General features: G+C 33.2%; 1 protein-coding gene and 1 long non-coding RNA gene across 5 annotated transcripts; one reads left to right on the top strand and one right to left on the bottom strand.

Moving 5' to 3' along the window:
- Window positions 1-257: 257 nt before the first annotated feature.
- Window positions 258-14,611, top strand: LOC126657746 (uncharacterized). 3 transcript variants are annotated; one of them, XR_007633412.2, is made up of 6 exons: window positions 258-508; window positions 649-695; window positions 2,526-2,673; window positions 5,339-5,454; window positions 5,551-5,631; window positions 13,836-14,135. It is a non-coding gene; the product is annotated as an uncharacterized LOC126657746 (long non-coding RNA). The 3 variants fall into 3 exon arrangements; XR_007633411.2 differs by lacking the exon at window positions 13,836-14,135 and adding an exon at window positions 14,323-14,611 and having other exon boundaries at window positions 259-508; XR_007633410.2 differs by lacking the exon at window positions 13,836-14,135 and adding an exon at window positions 13,303-13,680 and having other exon boundaries at window positions 259-508.
- LOC126657745 (LEAF RUST 10 DISEASE-RESISTANCE LOCUS RECEPTOR-LIKE PROTEIN KINASE-like 1.2) lies at window positions 13,761-17,524 on the bottom strand. Of its 2 annotated transcripts, none has more exons than XM_050352511.2 (5): window positions 17,175-17,524; window positions 16,296-16,448; window positions 14,580-14,656; window positions 14,021-14,217; window positions 13,761-13,928 (listed from the first exon to the last, which is right to left on the bottom strand). In XM_050352511.2, exons 3-5 carry the CDS (start codon window positions 14,614-14,616, stop codon window positions 13,761-13,763), a joined length of 402 nt encoding a protein of 133 aa, XP_050208468.1. In that variant the 5' UTR covers window positions 14,617-14,656; window positions 16,296-16,448; window positions 17,175-17,524. The 2 variants fall into 2 exon arrangements, with proteins under 2 accessions (XP_050208468.1, XP_050208469.1); XM_050352512.2 differs by having other exon boundaries at window positions 17,179-17,524.
- Window positions 17,525-18,594: the final 1,070 nt, after the last annotated feature.

Raw genomic sequence — 18,594 nt, 5'->3', positions numbered from 1 at the left:
AAAGTCATAATATTTTGAAATACTCTCTATTTTATAAAATATATTTTTTATTATAAAGAGTATCAGTTGAGATGTTATTAGGGTGTTTATGACTAATGTTTAATGGGAGGAGTTATTTGCACCACTTTATAAATTTGGAAAGTTTAAATGATTCAAGAATAAGGAAAAAGAGTTATATGAGTTTTTTAAAATATATAAGGGGTTTATTTGTATCTTCTGCCTATTTTTTAATCAAGTATCTGACTTTTTTGCAGTATTTGACCTCACGCGTGCAAGTACATCTGTACAGATCTAACACACAAAATTTATGAATGGATCTCGTTCTGTTCTGTTCTGTTCGTACAACTTTTTTTGTTCAAAATTTCATGTCTAGATTTTGAAGAAGACTGCATCTTTCAATCTTTTCCGTTCTACCTGGAAATAAAAGAATGCATATTTGCAACGTTGTTTCATGGATTCGATTTAGAATTATCAGATCTGGTTGCAGTCAAAAGATTGATGCTTTGAGGTTTATAATTGTATTCCTATATTTTAATTTTACTTTTTTTTTAGATCTGGTTTCAATTTTTCGAAGTTTTAATGTTTTAGGCTTTTGAAATTAAAAAAATTGTATCTTTTTAGGTCATCTGATTTTTTGTTCGATTGCAGGTTATGTCGAGTTGTTATGATAAATAGTCCATACTTTCATTTTAAAGGTTAGATCTTTGATGTTCTTGAGTTTTTTTTGCTCTTCTTTTATTGCTGTCATGGTTGTTTTTTGAACTTTTGTTCTTTTTATTGTGAGTGAATTGCATACATGGTACAAAAAGAAAATTATTGTTCTAATTATGAGTGTGTGTGGTGTGATTAAATTGCGTTGGATTTTGTAATTTTGATTCCTCTTCTAGGAAAACAGCAAAAGAATTACTGTTTTAGGAAATGGGAAAATAATGTTCTACTGAATTGTGTGACAAAATTTCTATCCGTTTATGAAGAATTATAAATTGCTAGTAATAGTATATCCTCTCAGTTTGCCGCGATGATCTTTTTCATTCTCTCTATTTCATTCTCTCTATTTCGCTCAACATCAATTTCATTCTCTCTATTTCGCTCTAAGGTTGATTTTATATTTTTAAGTAACATCATTCCTGAAAAAAAAATGAAGTTCTGTGTTTATTTAGACTGGTTTCTGATTTACTGCAATGTTGGTATATTTCACACAACATCTGAAATAAGGAAAGTAGCTTTAACTTTCCTGCCAGCATCTTTGCTGCTTAGAAATGCTTAACGATACTTTTTTAATATGTTTATTTCTATAAGTGAGTGATAAGATTGATAATTTTGATAGCATATATGTGTTCATTTTATTGTGTGGCTATTAAGGATAACGAATCTGTTTTCTGCTGGCATTCGAAATAAAAATTACAACATTTAAGAGTTTTTCTCAGCTTTTCACTACAGTTGACTATGGAGTTTTTTTTTGGATTAACAAATGACAGCTATTGTTGGCTATGGGCCTTCTTTTGCTTTTATTTTTTTAGCTTGTAACATGCAGTTGCCTCTGTAGCTTAATCTTACAATTGTCAATTTTTTTCTCTATTATCCTTCAATTATCTTACCATATTTTTTATTTGGCAGTTTATTTTATGTGGCGTTATTGATCTTTTTACCAAAATAGATAGACACTTTTCTATTTCTCGTTGTTATGCTCATATGCTGGCCGTGAGACAGTGACAAATATTATGTGCTATAATATTTTTGAAAGTGCAGTAGATGTATAATCCTATGGCTTGATAGTTTTGAATTCCTTTTGAAACTCGTAACTGAAAATTATATGTTAGTATTGGTTCTTGTTGCATAGTTTTGTTATTGTCATACATATGCTATCAAAGTTATTGCTACGTTTTCTTTTATCTTTTCTTTGATATAATTATGTTTCCTTTCAAACTGTTAAAATTGGTTGATATTTGATAGGTTCCTCTCTGTCCATTTTGGAAACTGAGGCTGACTACCTGATTGTAGTTTCCTATTTAACCTGCTTATATTTTTGCTAATAATTTATTTGGGGATTGGCAAGGCAATGAAATTCTGCTTCATTCAGTGATGCAATGTGTTCTTGTTATTAGCAAAGTTTCTCTCGCTCTGTGATTGTCTACTTGACTGGCTCTTAGTTTTCAGTTTTGACTTTTTTTATTTCCCGTCTCTTATCTACCCAAAATTTGAGAACCTCATCTTTCTCTGTCTATATTTTCACAGAATGTTTCATCTAAGATTTTTTTTTTAGAAATCTTTGAGATTTGTGTTACAGTCATTTATCGTAATGTCCTTTTAAGATCTCTTTTATTCATGCAATCCCCCTCCCTCCTCCTCCTCTATTACGCGTGATGTAGAGCACAGCATATGAGTGTGGAATTTATAATTTGGCTGAACATATGATGCAATGACTGAACTTTAGTAAAGAAAATTCGTTTGACATTATGACTTTAGCTTATATTTCTGTGGACTGTGTGCATTAAATGATTTAACTATGTTGAGTTGATTTTCAGAATAACGGAGACCATGCCTAGACGAAGGAGAAAACTAGATATTTCTCATTGTCTTGGTGGATTTCTTCAACTTAAATGCCTGAAAACAAGAGAGTTAAACTGTGCATATTTTAGGTTTGTTGATCAGTGTCAATCTCTGCATCCCAAGGTTAGAAGTTTTGCATATATGTCCCTAGTTTTAACTTTAAAGGTTTTTTTTTCCAATTCTCGAACCCTTTTTTCTTTTGAATTGTATTTTAACTTTGGGCGATTTGCGCTTCTTTCTATTTTCTCCTTCATATGTATTGTTTTTATTTTGAGCTTCCTGTTTTCTTGTGCTATGAATTGCATGTGATAACATGTGCCATCTTGTTGTGACTAAAACTCTGCACTTTAATAATTATGAAAGAGTTATCTTCTCTCAACTGGAAGCTTCGCACTTGTCAAGTAAATTCCATGTAGGATAGCTTGGGGGTAAAATATCCTATTGGTAATTTGCAGAAGCTAATGGCTTCGATAGGCTAATCTATGATTAAAAATGAGAGTTTAGATGTGAATGGTAAGGAAAAATAAAGAAAAGATGGAATTTTTCTTCAAATAATCAACAGTTACAAGGGTTTAGGCAATTACACTCATCTAAAATGGTTGGGAATTGCTCATAACTCAAGTAGCATTATGCTGAATTTTATCAATTCTCAAAACTTGGTCTCTATAAAATGAAATAACTTCTATGGACTAAAAAGTCGAAACAGAAATGCTATAGAATCATCGTTCTTAAACTAGGAAAACTAAGGCAATAACAAGGATAACTTCTAAACAAATTAAGACTCTTAACCTGTTATTTAAATAAATAAAGAACTCCCACTATACTATTCTAGCACAGCTGTAAATTACAAAAATACCATTTGGGCCGAAATTCAAAATTACTTGATTTTTGATTTTGTTTTTGACATTCTTCCCTGTTTGTATCAAAATCATATGCTGCACAGAGTGCGGCCCATGCGCTTTAAGCAGAAAAAAATTAGATGGTAAGAGTTGTAAGACCTTTAAATACGTTAAAACTACATGTACATGTTTAACTTTTAAATTCACACAAAGGGATTGTTGCATACATATATGCAACAACTGATGGATGCATTCTTCTCTTAGAGGTCTTGGGAATTCCAATTTCAAGAACCACTTGAAATAACCTGAACTCACGCTCTTTTTTGTAGCAGAGATTGTATGTTTTGTACAGATTTATTGTTTTAAAATCCACATTGTTTTACTTTTATCCACAATTCATGATTGGATAGCGGGATTTCCCTTTAACAGCCTTGCGGTAACAGTAAGTGGCTTGGTTTACTTGGACAGAGCTTGAATGATATATGTCCAGTCTCATCAGTGCTGAAATTATTGCTGTGACCAAAAGATCTTCATCAGCCTACTTCATTATTGTCCATACTTCAGTGATAGTTATTAATTACATTCTCTTCAATACAAAAGAAAATGTTCATACTTTTATGAAGTCATCATAAACAAGTGCGCTGCCCCCCAGTATTGTAGAATCCCAATTCCCAAGTATCATCATCAATTTGGTACTCAGTAGTCAGGAGTGCCCTTCAGGGTCATCTTATCTCACTTTTTTAAAGAAATTAGATGTTATTTTGAGGAAAATTTGTACTCAATATTTGTAATGTTCCATTCCTCAACGACTTGATTTTTTCTCTATGGATCAAGTATTTTAAAATTTATACTAGTACCCCTAACTATCAGTGATCAGATGTGCCTCTTTTTTTAAATTCATCTGATCAATGTTGGATGAAACTTCAGTGAATTCGTGTTTTTGTTCTCAGCCTTGACACATTAAGAAGATGGATGCATGACAAAAGTCACCTGGTGCGATATTTACTCTCAAGTAGTTGCTCTCTACAACGCACTCAATTGTTAGATATTCAGTTAAGAGTGAGCATTTGCTTGATTGAAGATTTTTAAATTAGGGAAGAGGGCTGATTTTCTGAATTTTATGGAAGCCAATACAAAATTTTATTGTCATCACTAGCTTTTTTTTTTTGCTATGGTCTGGAATGGTTAATTTAAGTTTTGGGATAGTTTAAATTATCAGGTATAACACCCTTAGAAACTATCCTGCGCATCTTCTATATGTGAGTTGTACGCTGCAGGCACTCCAACCAACTAAATAACTCGTGTTTTTAGCTTCCTACTGTTGTTGATAAGGATGCTTATTGGGTCAACATCACAGCTGTCAGTGACGTGTTCTGTCAGTTTACTTGTAGTTTCTAGACTTAAGTGTCTCGTATTAAAGCTGATTCAAATAGAAAAACGAGGTTTGGAGACATTGTTCTTTAACCTGAGTTGATGTTGTCGTAATTAATTTATCTGAAATAGAGATTTAAAATATAAATGAATATGATGATAGCCCTACTTTGGTGTTACTACCCTCAATCAGATTTATTGACCCTTAACGTTTGCTTGTTTCTTAATTGTCAAAGCCAAAAATTTCTGTTTCCCTATATAGGCTGATGCTTTGATGATAATTTGCTTTAAAATTTATAGTTGCTTTAGCTTATCAACATGTAAAATGGTTCAATTCAGGCTTCTGAATTTTTTTGTTCGTGACATGTCATTGTGGCTTTTGGTATGCATGACAGTCAGTTTGTTTTTTTTTCAATTTTTTTTCTTGTAATAAGTTATTTATTAATGGTGATGTCAGGATACTTTCTTATGGATTAATTAGCTGCTTATGTTTTTTTTGTTGGAGCTGTTGCCAATTATTTATATAGATGCCTTTTTATTGTTATTCTTGTTGATGGTATTATGGCGCGATGTTTCAGGAATGATAAAATATGCAAACAGATGACATGTCAATATTGTTTCTTCACTTAGCAGGAACTGCCGAGCCACTCTGCTTGTTTTAAAAGTAGGCTTTAGAAGTTTCAAAGGAGCCAAGGTAATCTCGTGTGTTCCATCTTTTAGTTTACAATCATGCATTTTAAAGTTTTATTGATCATTTATTTTTTATTTACTTTCCTAATATCTTCTGCAGAACAAATTTTGGGTTTCTTTTGGGACCGTCAAAGTAGTCTAATGTTCGACAAGTTTCCTTGCTATGCTTTTGGAATCTCAGGTCACACAATTATTTTGATGTGATTGTTATTTCTATTTAATCTTCAAACATAATTTCCCGTCAATTACTTACTGTTTTTTACTTGTTCTTCTGATGAAGCATGCTACCTTGCCCCGTCTATAATAGAGCTATAACTTCAAGTGAAATTTTTTTACAAACATATGGTATTAGGGTTCTATCCGTAACACTGAATTTGTTTGCTGCTTAAGCTTTGATGGTAGAGGCCTAGAGGGTTACATGGTAGTCTTTGCATGTTTTTTGTTATTATTTTCTTTGCAGAATTTTAATTTCTCCTTTTTGATGGCTCAGCTAAGTATTTAAATTGTGCTCTACTGGTGCTTGGGGATATTAATGTCATTCACTAATACCTTATTACATTATTCTTGACCGAGTTATTGGAATACCTTTTATGTAATCGTCATTATTTAGCTTTATGTGGTTCCTGTCATAATTGTGGACTTTGTAAATTTTAGGAAGCTTAGCAAAATAAGAGTTTGATAGTTGCAAATAAGTCATCCAACTGCTTTTCGGAAATCTTCCTCTCCTTTGCATCTGCAAATCAAAGTCCGCTTGACTTCCAATGAGATGTTGGATGGAAACCATTATTTGACATTAGCTATTAGCTGGATTGCCTTCCAAAATTTGGATGGCTTTATACCATTTTAGGTATTATTTGATTTCTTGGAGTCATTAGTGATAGTTGGCAGTAAACATGATATCAATCAGCATTAGTCAAGCCTTATAATTTGACTACAACTTTGAAGAAAGTATATGTCATTAATGAAATAAAATGCAAAGTGCTTTCAAAATTAGTGATAGTTGGCAGTAAACATGATATCAGTAGGCATTAGTCAATCCTTATAATTTGACTACAACTGTGAAGAAAGTATATGTCATTAATGAAATAAATTGCAAAGTGCTTTCAAAATTGTGAACTAAAAGTTTTCATAGATCTTGTTTCATCTACCCCTTTTACCCCTTTTTTGACTTTGACTCTGACTCGACTGCCCTTGTTGTTTAGACTCCTCTGCTTTCAAATTGTCCAACTCGCTCAGCAGTTTAGCGGCTGTTGGACGGGCTTTTTCATTATAACTGGCACAAGTTATTGCTAGCCTAGCTATCCCTTCCGCCTCTTTCTTCGTGCATCCACTTGTTATCAATTCTTCATGTACTCCAAAATTTGCTTTTGCAAGATCATCAATCGCATCCCTCAAAATGTTCACATCGACTTTTCTGTTTCTGACTTTTTTTTGAAGTTGCTGGTGTGGGTTTCCAATATCATCCTGATCTTTTCTTCTTAAAAATTGAATAATCATGATGCCGAGACTGTAAATGTCAACTTTATCGCTTGAAGGTCCTGTTAAATTCAAAAAAATTAAAATCAAATTAACAAAAATCAATTACAATTAGAGATATTGTTTTGAAGATTCATACCGTATTTCCTAACTTCCGGTGATGCATATTGTTGGGTGAATGTCGCTCCTTGTTTACCCCACTTTGCTATACCTCCGAAGTCGCAGAGTTTAGCGTTGCTATTCTTATCAAGAAGTACATTATCAGGCTTCAAATCGAACAGAAGGACGCCTCTCTCGTGCAAATAACAAAGAGCACTAGTGATCTGCCTGATAATCTTTAACAAATCTGGCCATGCTAAACCTGTAATAAAAGTATTAGTGTTTAACCAAAAGATGAGGATGCAAAACCTTGGCTTAATAACATATTTGTTTTTCAATTCTACTCGACTAGATATAAAGTGAGCAATGACGGGTTGTCCGTGGAGTTTTGATAACCATCTCTTGATACTTTAAAAGATAGACCTTGTTGAATTAAATGTTAATAGGATTCAATTTTGGGTGTGGTTTCTTAATACCCTTTTAGGTAGCATGGCAAAGAGATGACTATCATTCTTGGTGATAAGATGGGGAGCACGATTGATCTTGATGGGGTAAGGCTAGGGGGATGGAGTAAATTCCTATGGGCTCGTGTGGAGATCGATATTAATAAACCATTGAAGAGAGGAGTAACGGTGAGGTTCAGAAAAGACACAACGGTGGCTGAGTGTTCAGTATGAAAGATGAGGGAGCTTCTGTTACATTTGGGAAAATTAGGCCACCAAGACATGGAATGTGAGGATGGAGATGAAATTTCAAACAAAGATGATTATCAGTATGGAGAGGAACTACAAGCATCACTTCTAAAATTCATCCTAAAAACGCAAATGATTGAAAAGGAAAATGAATATATATTAGTGAGCGATTAACAAAAAGCTAAATTTTAAGGAGGAGAAAGACCAAGCATACATTGAAACCGTAAAGGATAAATTTGGAGTAGATATGTTAATGATAGGGATGGAATTGTGGAGGTAATTGTAAATGTCACTGATATGATGCGGTCTCATGGTATAGGAAGTGACAAAGGGAAGCTTGGTGGTGGGAACTCTAATGGCCCTAATGATGAAAGGGAAGTGGATGGAGGCGGGGTATGTAAAAGTTTATAAGAGAAGTAGTGGAAGAACTACAAGTGCGAAATGAAAGAAGGCAGCAAGGGGTCCCATACCAGTTTCAACTTAAACAAACTTGATTATAGGCAAAAGGTAGTCTTCGGAGTTTGGGGAGGTACAAAACTCAATGATGGACATTGATGTTCAAGAAGGGTTGAAGAGAGTGAAAGAGAACTGTGGTAATTTGGAAAGCAATCCATCGGCAGGCTGACTCAGATGTTAACCGAGTCCGTTTACCGCCATGAATCACCTATTATGGAATTGTCAAGGAATGGGTAATTCTCGAACAATTAATTACTTGCGATAATGAATCAACGCTATGCCCTTGATTTTGTCTTCCTATCTAAGACTAAATCCGATAAAGCAAGGATAGATCGTGTTTTTAATTCGGTAAGTTTTAAAAACTATATTCTACGTTAGCTATAGAGGGAGTAGTGAAGGTGTTGCTATATGTCGATCAAAGAAAGTAAATGTAGCGTTGAGATCTTGTTCTAATAAACATATTGATGTGAATGTGAGTAATATATCGAGGGATAAGGCTTGGAGAGTTACAGGCTTTTATGGGTATTTGAAAGAACCTGAGAAACATAAATCGTAGGTTTTGCTAATGCAGTTAAATAAGGAGAATTACTAGGAGTGGATTATCAGTGGAGACTTTAATTAGATCTTATGGCAAAATGAAAGAATCAATGACATATTATATAGGTGCAATTTAACCGACTTGGGGTCGAAGAGAAGTAGTTTCACTTTGTGCGGCGAGAATGGGGATCATGATCCTATTCTAGAGAGATTAGACCGAGTTGTTGTTTATAGTGGACGATTTCCAAATTTTGCAGTTCTCTCACGAGAATGTTCCGATCACGCTTCGGTTTTGCTTGACACCGCTGCTACCATATCTCAACAAAGGAGACGAATGCCTAGAGTGAAAAGATTGAGTCCATGTGGATGAGAAGTGGGGATTGTGAAGAGGTTATCAAAGCTACCTAGATTGCGAAGGATGGAGAAAATGAAGTTGCGGACTGGAAAAGTTTGCTTTCTGTCTCAAACCAACTTTCAAATTGGAATAAAGATGTTTTAGGAAATTTAGAAGGAAGGATAAGAACTGTTAGAGAAAACAATGTATAATTCAACAAGGCCATATTAATTTGACACAGTTTAATAAGATTAGAGAAGCAGAAGCTAGTCTTGAAGAACTCCTGAGGTGCGAGGAAATGTTGTGGAAGCATCAATCTAGAAATGTGGCTAAAAAGAGAGACCGTAATATTTCTTTTTTCTCACCAAAAAGGCTAACCAAAGACGGAAGCGTAATAATATATTGGGGTTGTTTGATGTTAATGGAAGATGGATAGATGTGCAGATAGGGTGTGTGGTGGTGCAGTGTTTTGATGATTTATTTAAGAACTTGGACCGGTAGGAATAGAAGCTGTCTGGAAGGTATTGAAAATGTTGTTGCAACACCCATATAACAAGGAGATTTTCTCTCTCTAATAGCGCTTATCCTTCCATCTAAATCCCCTAAAATATCTTTAGTCCAATTTGAAAGTTGATATTTACGACATAAAGCAATTTTCTCCAAGCCCCAACTCCATTTTTCCATCCTTTGCAATCCAGGGAGCTTTGATAACCTCTTCACAATTCACCCTTCTCATCCATATGGACTCAAAATCTTTTTACTCTACGCATTCGTCTCTCTTGTTGAGTTATGGTAGCAGCAAGAAAGCTCTTTCCCAGATGAATCCGAGCAAAGCTCCGCGACCAGACAATATGTCCCTTGTGTTCTTCCAAAAATACTGGCATATTGTTGGTGTGGATGTGATGTTTTAGTCTTGAAGTGTTGAAATGGTAAGGCTTTCCCGATGATTTCAATTACACTCATATTGCTTTGAAGCCAAAAATTAGCTGCCCATAATTATTGAAGGACTTCTGCCCATTGCAATGTGGTGTATAGAATTGTGTCGGAAGTGACTATGAATAGATAGATTTATGTTCTTTCTCATCTTATATTTCAACCATAAAGTGCTTTCATTCCAGGGAGGATGAAAATTGACAACATAATGGTTGCATTCGAATGCTTTTAGTTTATGAAAAATAAAAGGAAGTCGAAGAAGGAAATGACAATTAAGATAGACATGAGCCAAGCCTATGATGGGGTGGGGTGGACGTTTATTGAAGCTGTGTTGACAGTGTACATTTCCTGCTAATTTGATTAGGCTTATTCGCAATTGCATCTCCACGGTATCATTTTCTATAATGATAAATGGTTCTCCTCAAGGGAAGATTAGTCCACAAAGGGATCCTTTGTTTTCGCTCTTATTCATTTGGTACGCTGAAGCCTTTTCCGGTTTACTTTTAAATGTTATTAAGAGATAATTTCATGGAATTTGTATTGTCCGGTCAGCCTTATCAGTATCGCATTTGTTCTTTTCCGAAAAAACTGTTATTTTTGCAAGAGGTAATAATGCAGATTATTAGAAATTATGAGCGAGCTCGGGTCAACAAAATCAATTTTTATAAACTGCAGTCACCTTTAATGGTAATATCATCCATGCGAGACGTAAAAGAAGTGCTCGAAATCTAAGTGTAGGAGGTGACTGACAATGACAATTGTGGGTTGTTCAGAAAGATTTTTAATATTCGGTTGGAAAGAGACTGGAAGAAACTAAGTTGATGGAAGTTGAATCACCTCTCAAAAACGGCCAAAGAGATCCTTCTTAAGTCGGTAGTGCAGGCTATACCCACGCATACAAATAGGTGTTTTTAGACTTGCGGTCTCTGTTTGTTGTAAAATTCGGAGTCTCATATCGAATTTTTGGTGGCAGAACAAGAGGGAAGGAAATAGCATGTCTTGGATTGGTTGGGACAGGATGTGTACTGATAAAAAAGGTGGGGTGGGGTTCTGTAACACTTAAAGCCTCAACGTTGCAATGTTGGCAAAAAAAGGAGATTAATTCAACACTTTGACTTAGTGGTTGCTAGAATCTGCAACGTAAAATACTTCCCTAGACAGCCCTTTCTGATGGCTAAAGTTGAACATGGATCAAGCTATATTTGGAGGAGCATTCACGGAGCCGTTCCGCTGTTGAAAAAGTATTGCGGTGTTTAAGGAACCTTGGCCTCCAAGGTATAGAATGTTTTATATGTATCTAGAAGATACATCTATTGATCCGGAATTGAGAATTAGGGATTTGGTGAGAAGTGATGGTTTATCGTAGGATGAGGAGGTGATTGATAATGTGTGCGAGTAGGATGCATTGGTGATCAAAGGTAGTGCCTTGGAGGAACTTGAATGTAGCAAATAGCCTCTTATGGCATTATTCAAAGACAAATCACTTCTTTACTCGTGCAGCGTATCATCCGGCAAGAAATGAGAATAGAACGGTTAGCTCCTCCCGAAATAATGAATTAGGCTGCACTCTCTCTTTGAACATTTGGAGGCTCAATAGTATTACGAAATAGTTTGCCAACGAGAACTGCGATTCTTCGTAGAGCAGGAATCAGAGATGGAACCTTCAAACGTGGTGATATAAAAAAGATGAATCATATCTTTCAAAAATGTCATTGGGTTGAGGTATTTGGTTTTTTAGTTGGCTAGCTTTAGATTCTAAAGAGATACCAATTCAAGTTTCTTGGCTTGGACGGAATTTTATATGAAATTTTGGGAGCAATAATTGATGTGACAATTTTGGATTCTATGTTGGTAGATATGGTTTGCAAGAACCAAATATGTTCCAAAGATATCGAGACCCTAGCTGATAGAATTTGGTCTGGTAGCTTGAGAATGCTGTAGGAGTTCAAGTAGGCAGAAAGACCAGATTTTGAGAAAAGCAGGCCTGTTAGCAAGAATCGGGAGAAACCTATAGCTGATTGGTGAAAGCTTAATTCGAATGCTAGAAAAGTTCGAGAAGGAAATTGGGGTATTGGCTTTGTTATAAGAGATCATTAGTTTGAAATAATATTGCTATAACCAATGGAGAAGCGCTAGTGTTTGGATTAAGAGCTATGAAGCAGTGATTTGGGTACGGGTACGGGGAACGACAAATTTTTAAAAATAGGACATAGGTAGGCAAGGACAAGGCAATTTTTTTCGAAAATATATATTTACTCATATAATAGTGAGTAAAGCTTCTGATTCTGACATCTAGTACAAAAGAACCAGAAGAAGCATAAAGATGGAAAACTAAAGTAGACTTAATTTATCACGTCATTTGTAGACTCAACCTATCAAATTATGAGACGTCATTAAAACGACATTATCGTAATATTACTATTCAAATGTGTAAAAAAATAACAAACAGAATTATGATAATATCATTATTTTAATGACGTGTTATAATGTGATAGGCCAGTCCACAGATGTCGTGGTAGATTGAGTTTACCTAAGAATTTTTCAGACAGATGATGATTTGAAGAGCTTGTAGCTTGTAACATATTTGGTTTTTGTATTGTAGACAACATCCATCTGAGAAATTCTTAAGTAAAACTCAGTCTACCATGTCATTTGCAGACTAAACCTATCAAATTATGACATGTCATTAAAACAATGGCACTATCGTAATATTACTATTCAAATGTGTAAGAAAGTAACAAATAAAATTATGATAATATCTCTATTTTTATTACGTGTTGTAATATGATATGCTAGTTCATAGATGACATGATAGACTGAGTCTACCTAAGAATTTCTCAGATGGATGATGATTTGAAGAGCTTGTAGCATGTTTGGTTGCTGCCACTGTTTTGTATTGTAGGCAACAATAGATGTTTTGTTTCTTCTAATTAGAATTAGGATACCAACTTATTATCTAAATGGGTTCGGGTCTTACCCGATTTATATAAGGCTCTTATAAAAGAAAGACACATTTAAAAAAAAAGATTTCAAATTAATAAAAATTCCCCCAAAGTGTCCCCGGTCCTCAAAGTGTTCTTGTCGTGTCTCCGAAGTGTCCTTGTTGTGTCTTCCCTCTTTGACCAGTTAAAGCGTGGGGACACGGGATTTGCCATGTCAGCTACTATCTGCGGCATGTATTTGGCTTCCCAAAGTGTCCCCCTAGATACGACATTTTGTGGGAGTGTCGGTGCTTCAAAGATTAAGAGTTGTTAAGGAATTTGTAGATTTTGTCGGCAATGAATAATTCTGAGGCTTATCTATCGGAGTGGGCGACACCATGCAGATGTTGAGGATGGAGCTCAGTCTTTTTGGAATTAAGTGGACACATGCTCCTCGTGTTTCAAACAAGTATGCTCACTTGCTTGCTGCAATGGCAACGAGTTGTGAAGAGCGTATCTAGGTGGAGGATATTTCGGATGGCCCAACTGACCAATGGAAGCTGGATGCAGATGGTTTAGAAGAGAGTATTTAGTTTTGTTGTGTTTGTTTTAGTTGCTTTATTTCTTTGTTTTTCCATTAAAAAAAATGAGGATGCATTGACAGTATTGTGTGTTTGTGAGCTTATTAAATTCCACAATATATCATTACTATCATGAATTCATGTAAAACGGCCCTTATATTTAACATTTATATATTCAGAACATATCTTACAGTAGCGTAATTTACACCTAAGTTTTTGATTTTCATAATTCAACAATTAAGCATGTGATCAACCTCAAAACTATCATTTAAAGTCAAGTTCTATTTAAAAAGAAACAAGTTTGTAAGAAGATTACTTTTGTGTTCATTGTCTAAAACTTTCGGTGCATATTCCAGAATGAAGCACGGCTCCTTGTCATTTTCTTCACAAACTCCAAAGGCCTTGATAATATTTGGGTGTTGGTAGGAGCTGTAAAAAGCTTTCTCGACCTATCAAAATAACATCAAAAAATAGCATATGTAAATATTTACAAAGTAAGAACAATGAAAAAACTTTTAAAGGTTTATGTATGTTAGCTTACACTATATTGAGCTGGCAAATGTTCTGCACCTGCTCTGTAACGCTTGAGTGCTATTGGTTTTCCATCATCAATGCCTTGATAGACAATTGCGGATGAACCAGAACCTTTTCGCTTACTGTCATCGAAATTTTCGGTAAACAAATTGAGTTGTTCCAGAGTGTATGATGGCAATGTAGTTGTAGAATTTTGACCATCCCCTGTCAATTAGAGTTCAATTAATTTAATCAATAGCAATCTAACCAAAAATTCCATTATTAATATATCCATCCATCTATTTATTTTATTTTTTTGTTTTGTTTCAGGTCAAATCAAAAAAATGATTGCATTAATATGCCAAAACAACATCTACTCTTCTTTACAGTAACATGATATATATAACAATGTGATAGCATGACAACATGGTAACATGTCATTTATAACAATGTGGCAACATAAAAACATGCACTAATCCTTATCATAAATGTCATGTTTCCATGTTGTCAACTTTAAGTATTTTGTTTATTTAGTTTTTAAACCTCATAAACCCTTTTGAAATGGGAAAGTCTGAACAAACTGTTACCTTTTGGAGATTCCGATGCACTTGCTCTCTTACTCATTGTTCCCTTCTTGAATCTTGAATTTTAAAATGATATGAAGCTGGACAATAAGAAAGAAACTTTTCCTTATTGATAAAAGTTGAAGTATTGAGTTCAAAATTTAGATTGTCTTATTATCTATAGATATTAAATGATGTTTGCTGCTAGTACAATAAATTATAAATGAAGTTAAACAGATGATGATGATGACGATGAAGAGAATTATACTACCACATAAAATTGGAAATTCTTAATTTACTTCTCGTTCAAAACATAACCAAACCAAAAAAGTTAGGAACTTAATTGTTTAAAATCTAACCAAATTGAACTAGCTAGCTCTACATTTTTTAAGTTCATTTTGCATTGAAAAGTAACTATAAACATTCTATGCTAAAACTGAACTGTAAAATTGATTGCACCAAATTTGTCTCTTCATTTCAATTATGTAGTTTGGACCAAGTCTCACACCCATAGGTGTAAAATATTTATTTATCAAAAATATCCTTACATCATCAAACACACTCTAAAATATTTATTTAACAAAAGTATCCTTACATGATAAATTCCACATTTTTTTAATGTTCACTTGAATTTTAAAAAATACACGCTTGGCTCATTAATGGAATTAATTTAAAATTTAATATTCTGCTTTTCATTGAATTGGTTATCTTTATTTGTAAGTATAACAAAATTAATACAATTTACAAATCAATTTCAAAAGGTGAACCATATTTTACCATAGTGATGATTATTTTTTAATAATTTAAGAAAACATATTAGATTTAAATATAACGTCAGATCTCATATTCTCTCATAAATCTGTAAATTTTAGAAAGAAAAAAATCTAATTATTAAAATTAAAGAGAATTAATTTAATAAAGATACAATTTTTTGGGAATTAAATGTATAAATCCGTAAATTACATATAGCAAAATTTAAACACTATTAAGGATGAGCAGCATATCTAATTGATTGAACCAATGACTTTCGATAAGTTCGGTGATATAGTTTCAAACTGTTTGGTTTAGGAGAGTTAAAAATTTTGATTTTTGGTTATTAGTTTGATTTGAGATATGAATTGCTGAAATTAGGGGGAGAAAGACTTTTTGAACTGACCGATTTAATACAGCGAGCAATGATTTTTGCCAGTTCGATTCAATTTAACCAAGATCTATTTTGTTTATTTAGTTCAGCTTTTTATTTTGAAAAACAATTCGACAAAACAGACTGGTTAATTGACTTTTTCAATTTTTATTTTTTGTGAATTTTAAATGAGCATATCAAGTTTTCAAAAACGGTTCTCGATTCATTTTTTTTATATCTTTATAGGTTCAATTTAGGGGTTCAATTTGAAAACAATAATCAACTAAATCAACAAAATAATCAAATAAATGATTCTTTAAAAAAAAATTGTTTTTAATTTTTTTGTTGTTTTAACAAAACCGGCCAAAATTTCAAAAACAGATTGCCCTTTTGGTCTGGTTTTGCATTAACTAAACGATTGAAAGCTAAAGAATATCGTGGTATTCTGATTCAATACAAGCCCTACATCATAACTATATTAAGTTTAGAGTAGCAGACAAAACTGAACTCAAAATAAACAATAGGAGGACTAATTGCTCCAAATATTTTTAACTTAACTAGTCAACAAATCGCTTAATAAAAGTTATGAGAGAAATCAAAATTCAGCGTCAACATACCAAAACAGCAATAGTAGTTGTGTAGAAACGGAAGCAGCAACAGTAGAGTAGAAACAGAGGCAAGAGGAAGTAGCAGCAACAACAGCCGAGAAATAGCAGCAATGGTAAGAAAACAGGAACACCAAGATCTTGTGATTTAAAGAGTAATAAGAACTGCCAAGGTAAACGAGAAAAAAGGGTTGGCACGTAAGTTATGAAAAATATGCAATAATTACTACATAACTATTCATTACAAGTCAACTACTTATATTACCACATATTTCACTTTTTGATGTGAGAACAAATTGATTATTGTTTGTAAGTTATGAAAAATAGTATATAATAATTACTGTAAGGAGCTACTTATATTACTACATATTTCACTTATTTTCCTTCTGGACAACCTCAAAATCCACCTCCGATCTCCAAACACTTTATTCAATTTTACAATGATTTGGATTTGAATCATGTCAGCTATCGTTGTAAAGGTAATAGTACTTCAATAACAATATTAAAGAAAAACATACGATGACTTATTTCAGTTGTTAATGCCTAGAGTACAACAATGCAATATGGCAGACACTCGACAGAGCACAAGTAGAGATAAGCTTTACTTCAAAACAATAAGATAGAGCCAAATGTTATATTTTGTTAAAGGATGCCATGTCAAATACAAATCAAACACCTTTAACAGAAAATGAAAATAAAAAATGCAAAATCCTGTAAGAGGAAACAAACAATGCTAAACCCTTCGAGGGTTCGGATAAAACAACTATAAATGCCATATTTTCTACAAAAGAGTAACATCTAAGCGCAAAAGATAATAATTAATTACACAATAGAAGTTAGCCAAGTTTTTCAATTCATTTTGTCTACCCACTTAGGGTGTAAAGAGGTTACCAACTTGAGATCCGAGAAGCGGTCACCCGGCAACCATGATGACCAACCGACTGGGATTGTCGGAATTGGCGTTTGTCTACAATGTATTTTTATGCCTTTGTAATCGTATGAGATACCGTCAACACCGCTAACTGCGCTACCACCGTAGAGAGAACATCATCGCCTCGTGTTTCAACAACGCCGGGTCACTTTATGATGTTCTAGGGATTGAGATACATCATTTAGGTTAGATTTCTATTTTTTTTATGTACACTTTTTAATAGTTAAAATGAAAAGGGGAAATCGGAAAAGAGAACGAGTGTGTGATTTGAAATTCCAGCGGTGGCGATGGTGATGACGATTACTGCCTTTTGATTTCTAACACTTTTCATTAGGGTTAGGTTTCTATTCATTAATTTTATGTACAATCTTTAATAATTTCAATTATTACGTCTATTAATCATCAGAAACTGAATTTTCAATAGATACAAATTTTCATATTTTATAGTTTTAGTATTGGATCCTTTGTTCCTTCAATATTAGGGATGAGCACGGTTTGGGGAATCCGGGAATTGATAAATCTCCAAAATCGAACTAAAAATCGGAGATATCAAAAATCGGATCTTTGAGTCCATACCAATAATCGATTTGGTTTGGTTTGAATTTTTTTTGGTATGGTTCGATACGGGATTCAGTCCTAATAGTTCGGTACGATATCACTAGAACCACAGATATTGTTTTATTTAAAATATGATCTCTACTATAATATAATATATTATTTTAACTTTTAAAATTAATTAGCTACTCATTCATTTATTTTTTTATATTTTCAATTATTACAAATAAATAATCATCAATAAAATAAAAAGGCATAACATGTATATTATCATTCAATTTAAGATTAAATTTTTAATTATTTGATAAAGATACTTTTATCCATTATCAAGTCTAAACCTATATCATTTTTGTTAAAACTATATAATTTGGTCAATGATAGAAAATAATGAATATGTAAATTGTTCATATCAATTTTTAAAAAATATTTTTAGTAATTATTAAATATTTGATAAATTCATATAGTTTTTATTGAAATATATAAATAATTTAGTATTTATATAAATTGATAATATATATATAGACTAATATTTTTAATATATATTATTTAATTTTATAAAACAATTTTAATATTTAATAATTGAAAATTAATACGAATATAATAAAAAAAGAACAGAACACGTGTCGTTTGTTCTTAAAGAACAGACCACATAGGTCCCGTGCTATATAAAGAAAGAACAGACCACCGGTGTTTTGTACTCAGCAAAAAAAATCTTCAGCGGCCAGCCGTGGAGTTGGTCGTCGGAGAAGAAGATGTTTTAAAAAAAAATATTAAAAAGATAAAAATACATTTGGGTTCCCAATTTAAAATTTTAAAGGGATTAAC

Source organism: Mercurialis annua, linkage group LG7, assembly GCF_937616625.2.
Source record: "Mercurialis annua linkage group LG7, ddMerAnnu1.2, whole genome shotgun sequence".
Lineage (NCBI taxonomy): Eukaryota > Viridiplantae > Streptophyta > Magnoliopsida > Malpighiales > Euphorbiaceae > Mercurialis > Mercurialis annua.
This window is presented reverse-complemented; position numbering and strand designations above follow the sequence as displayed.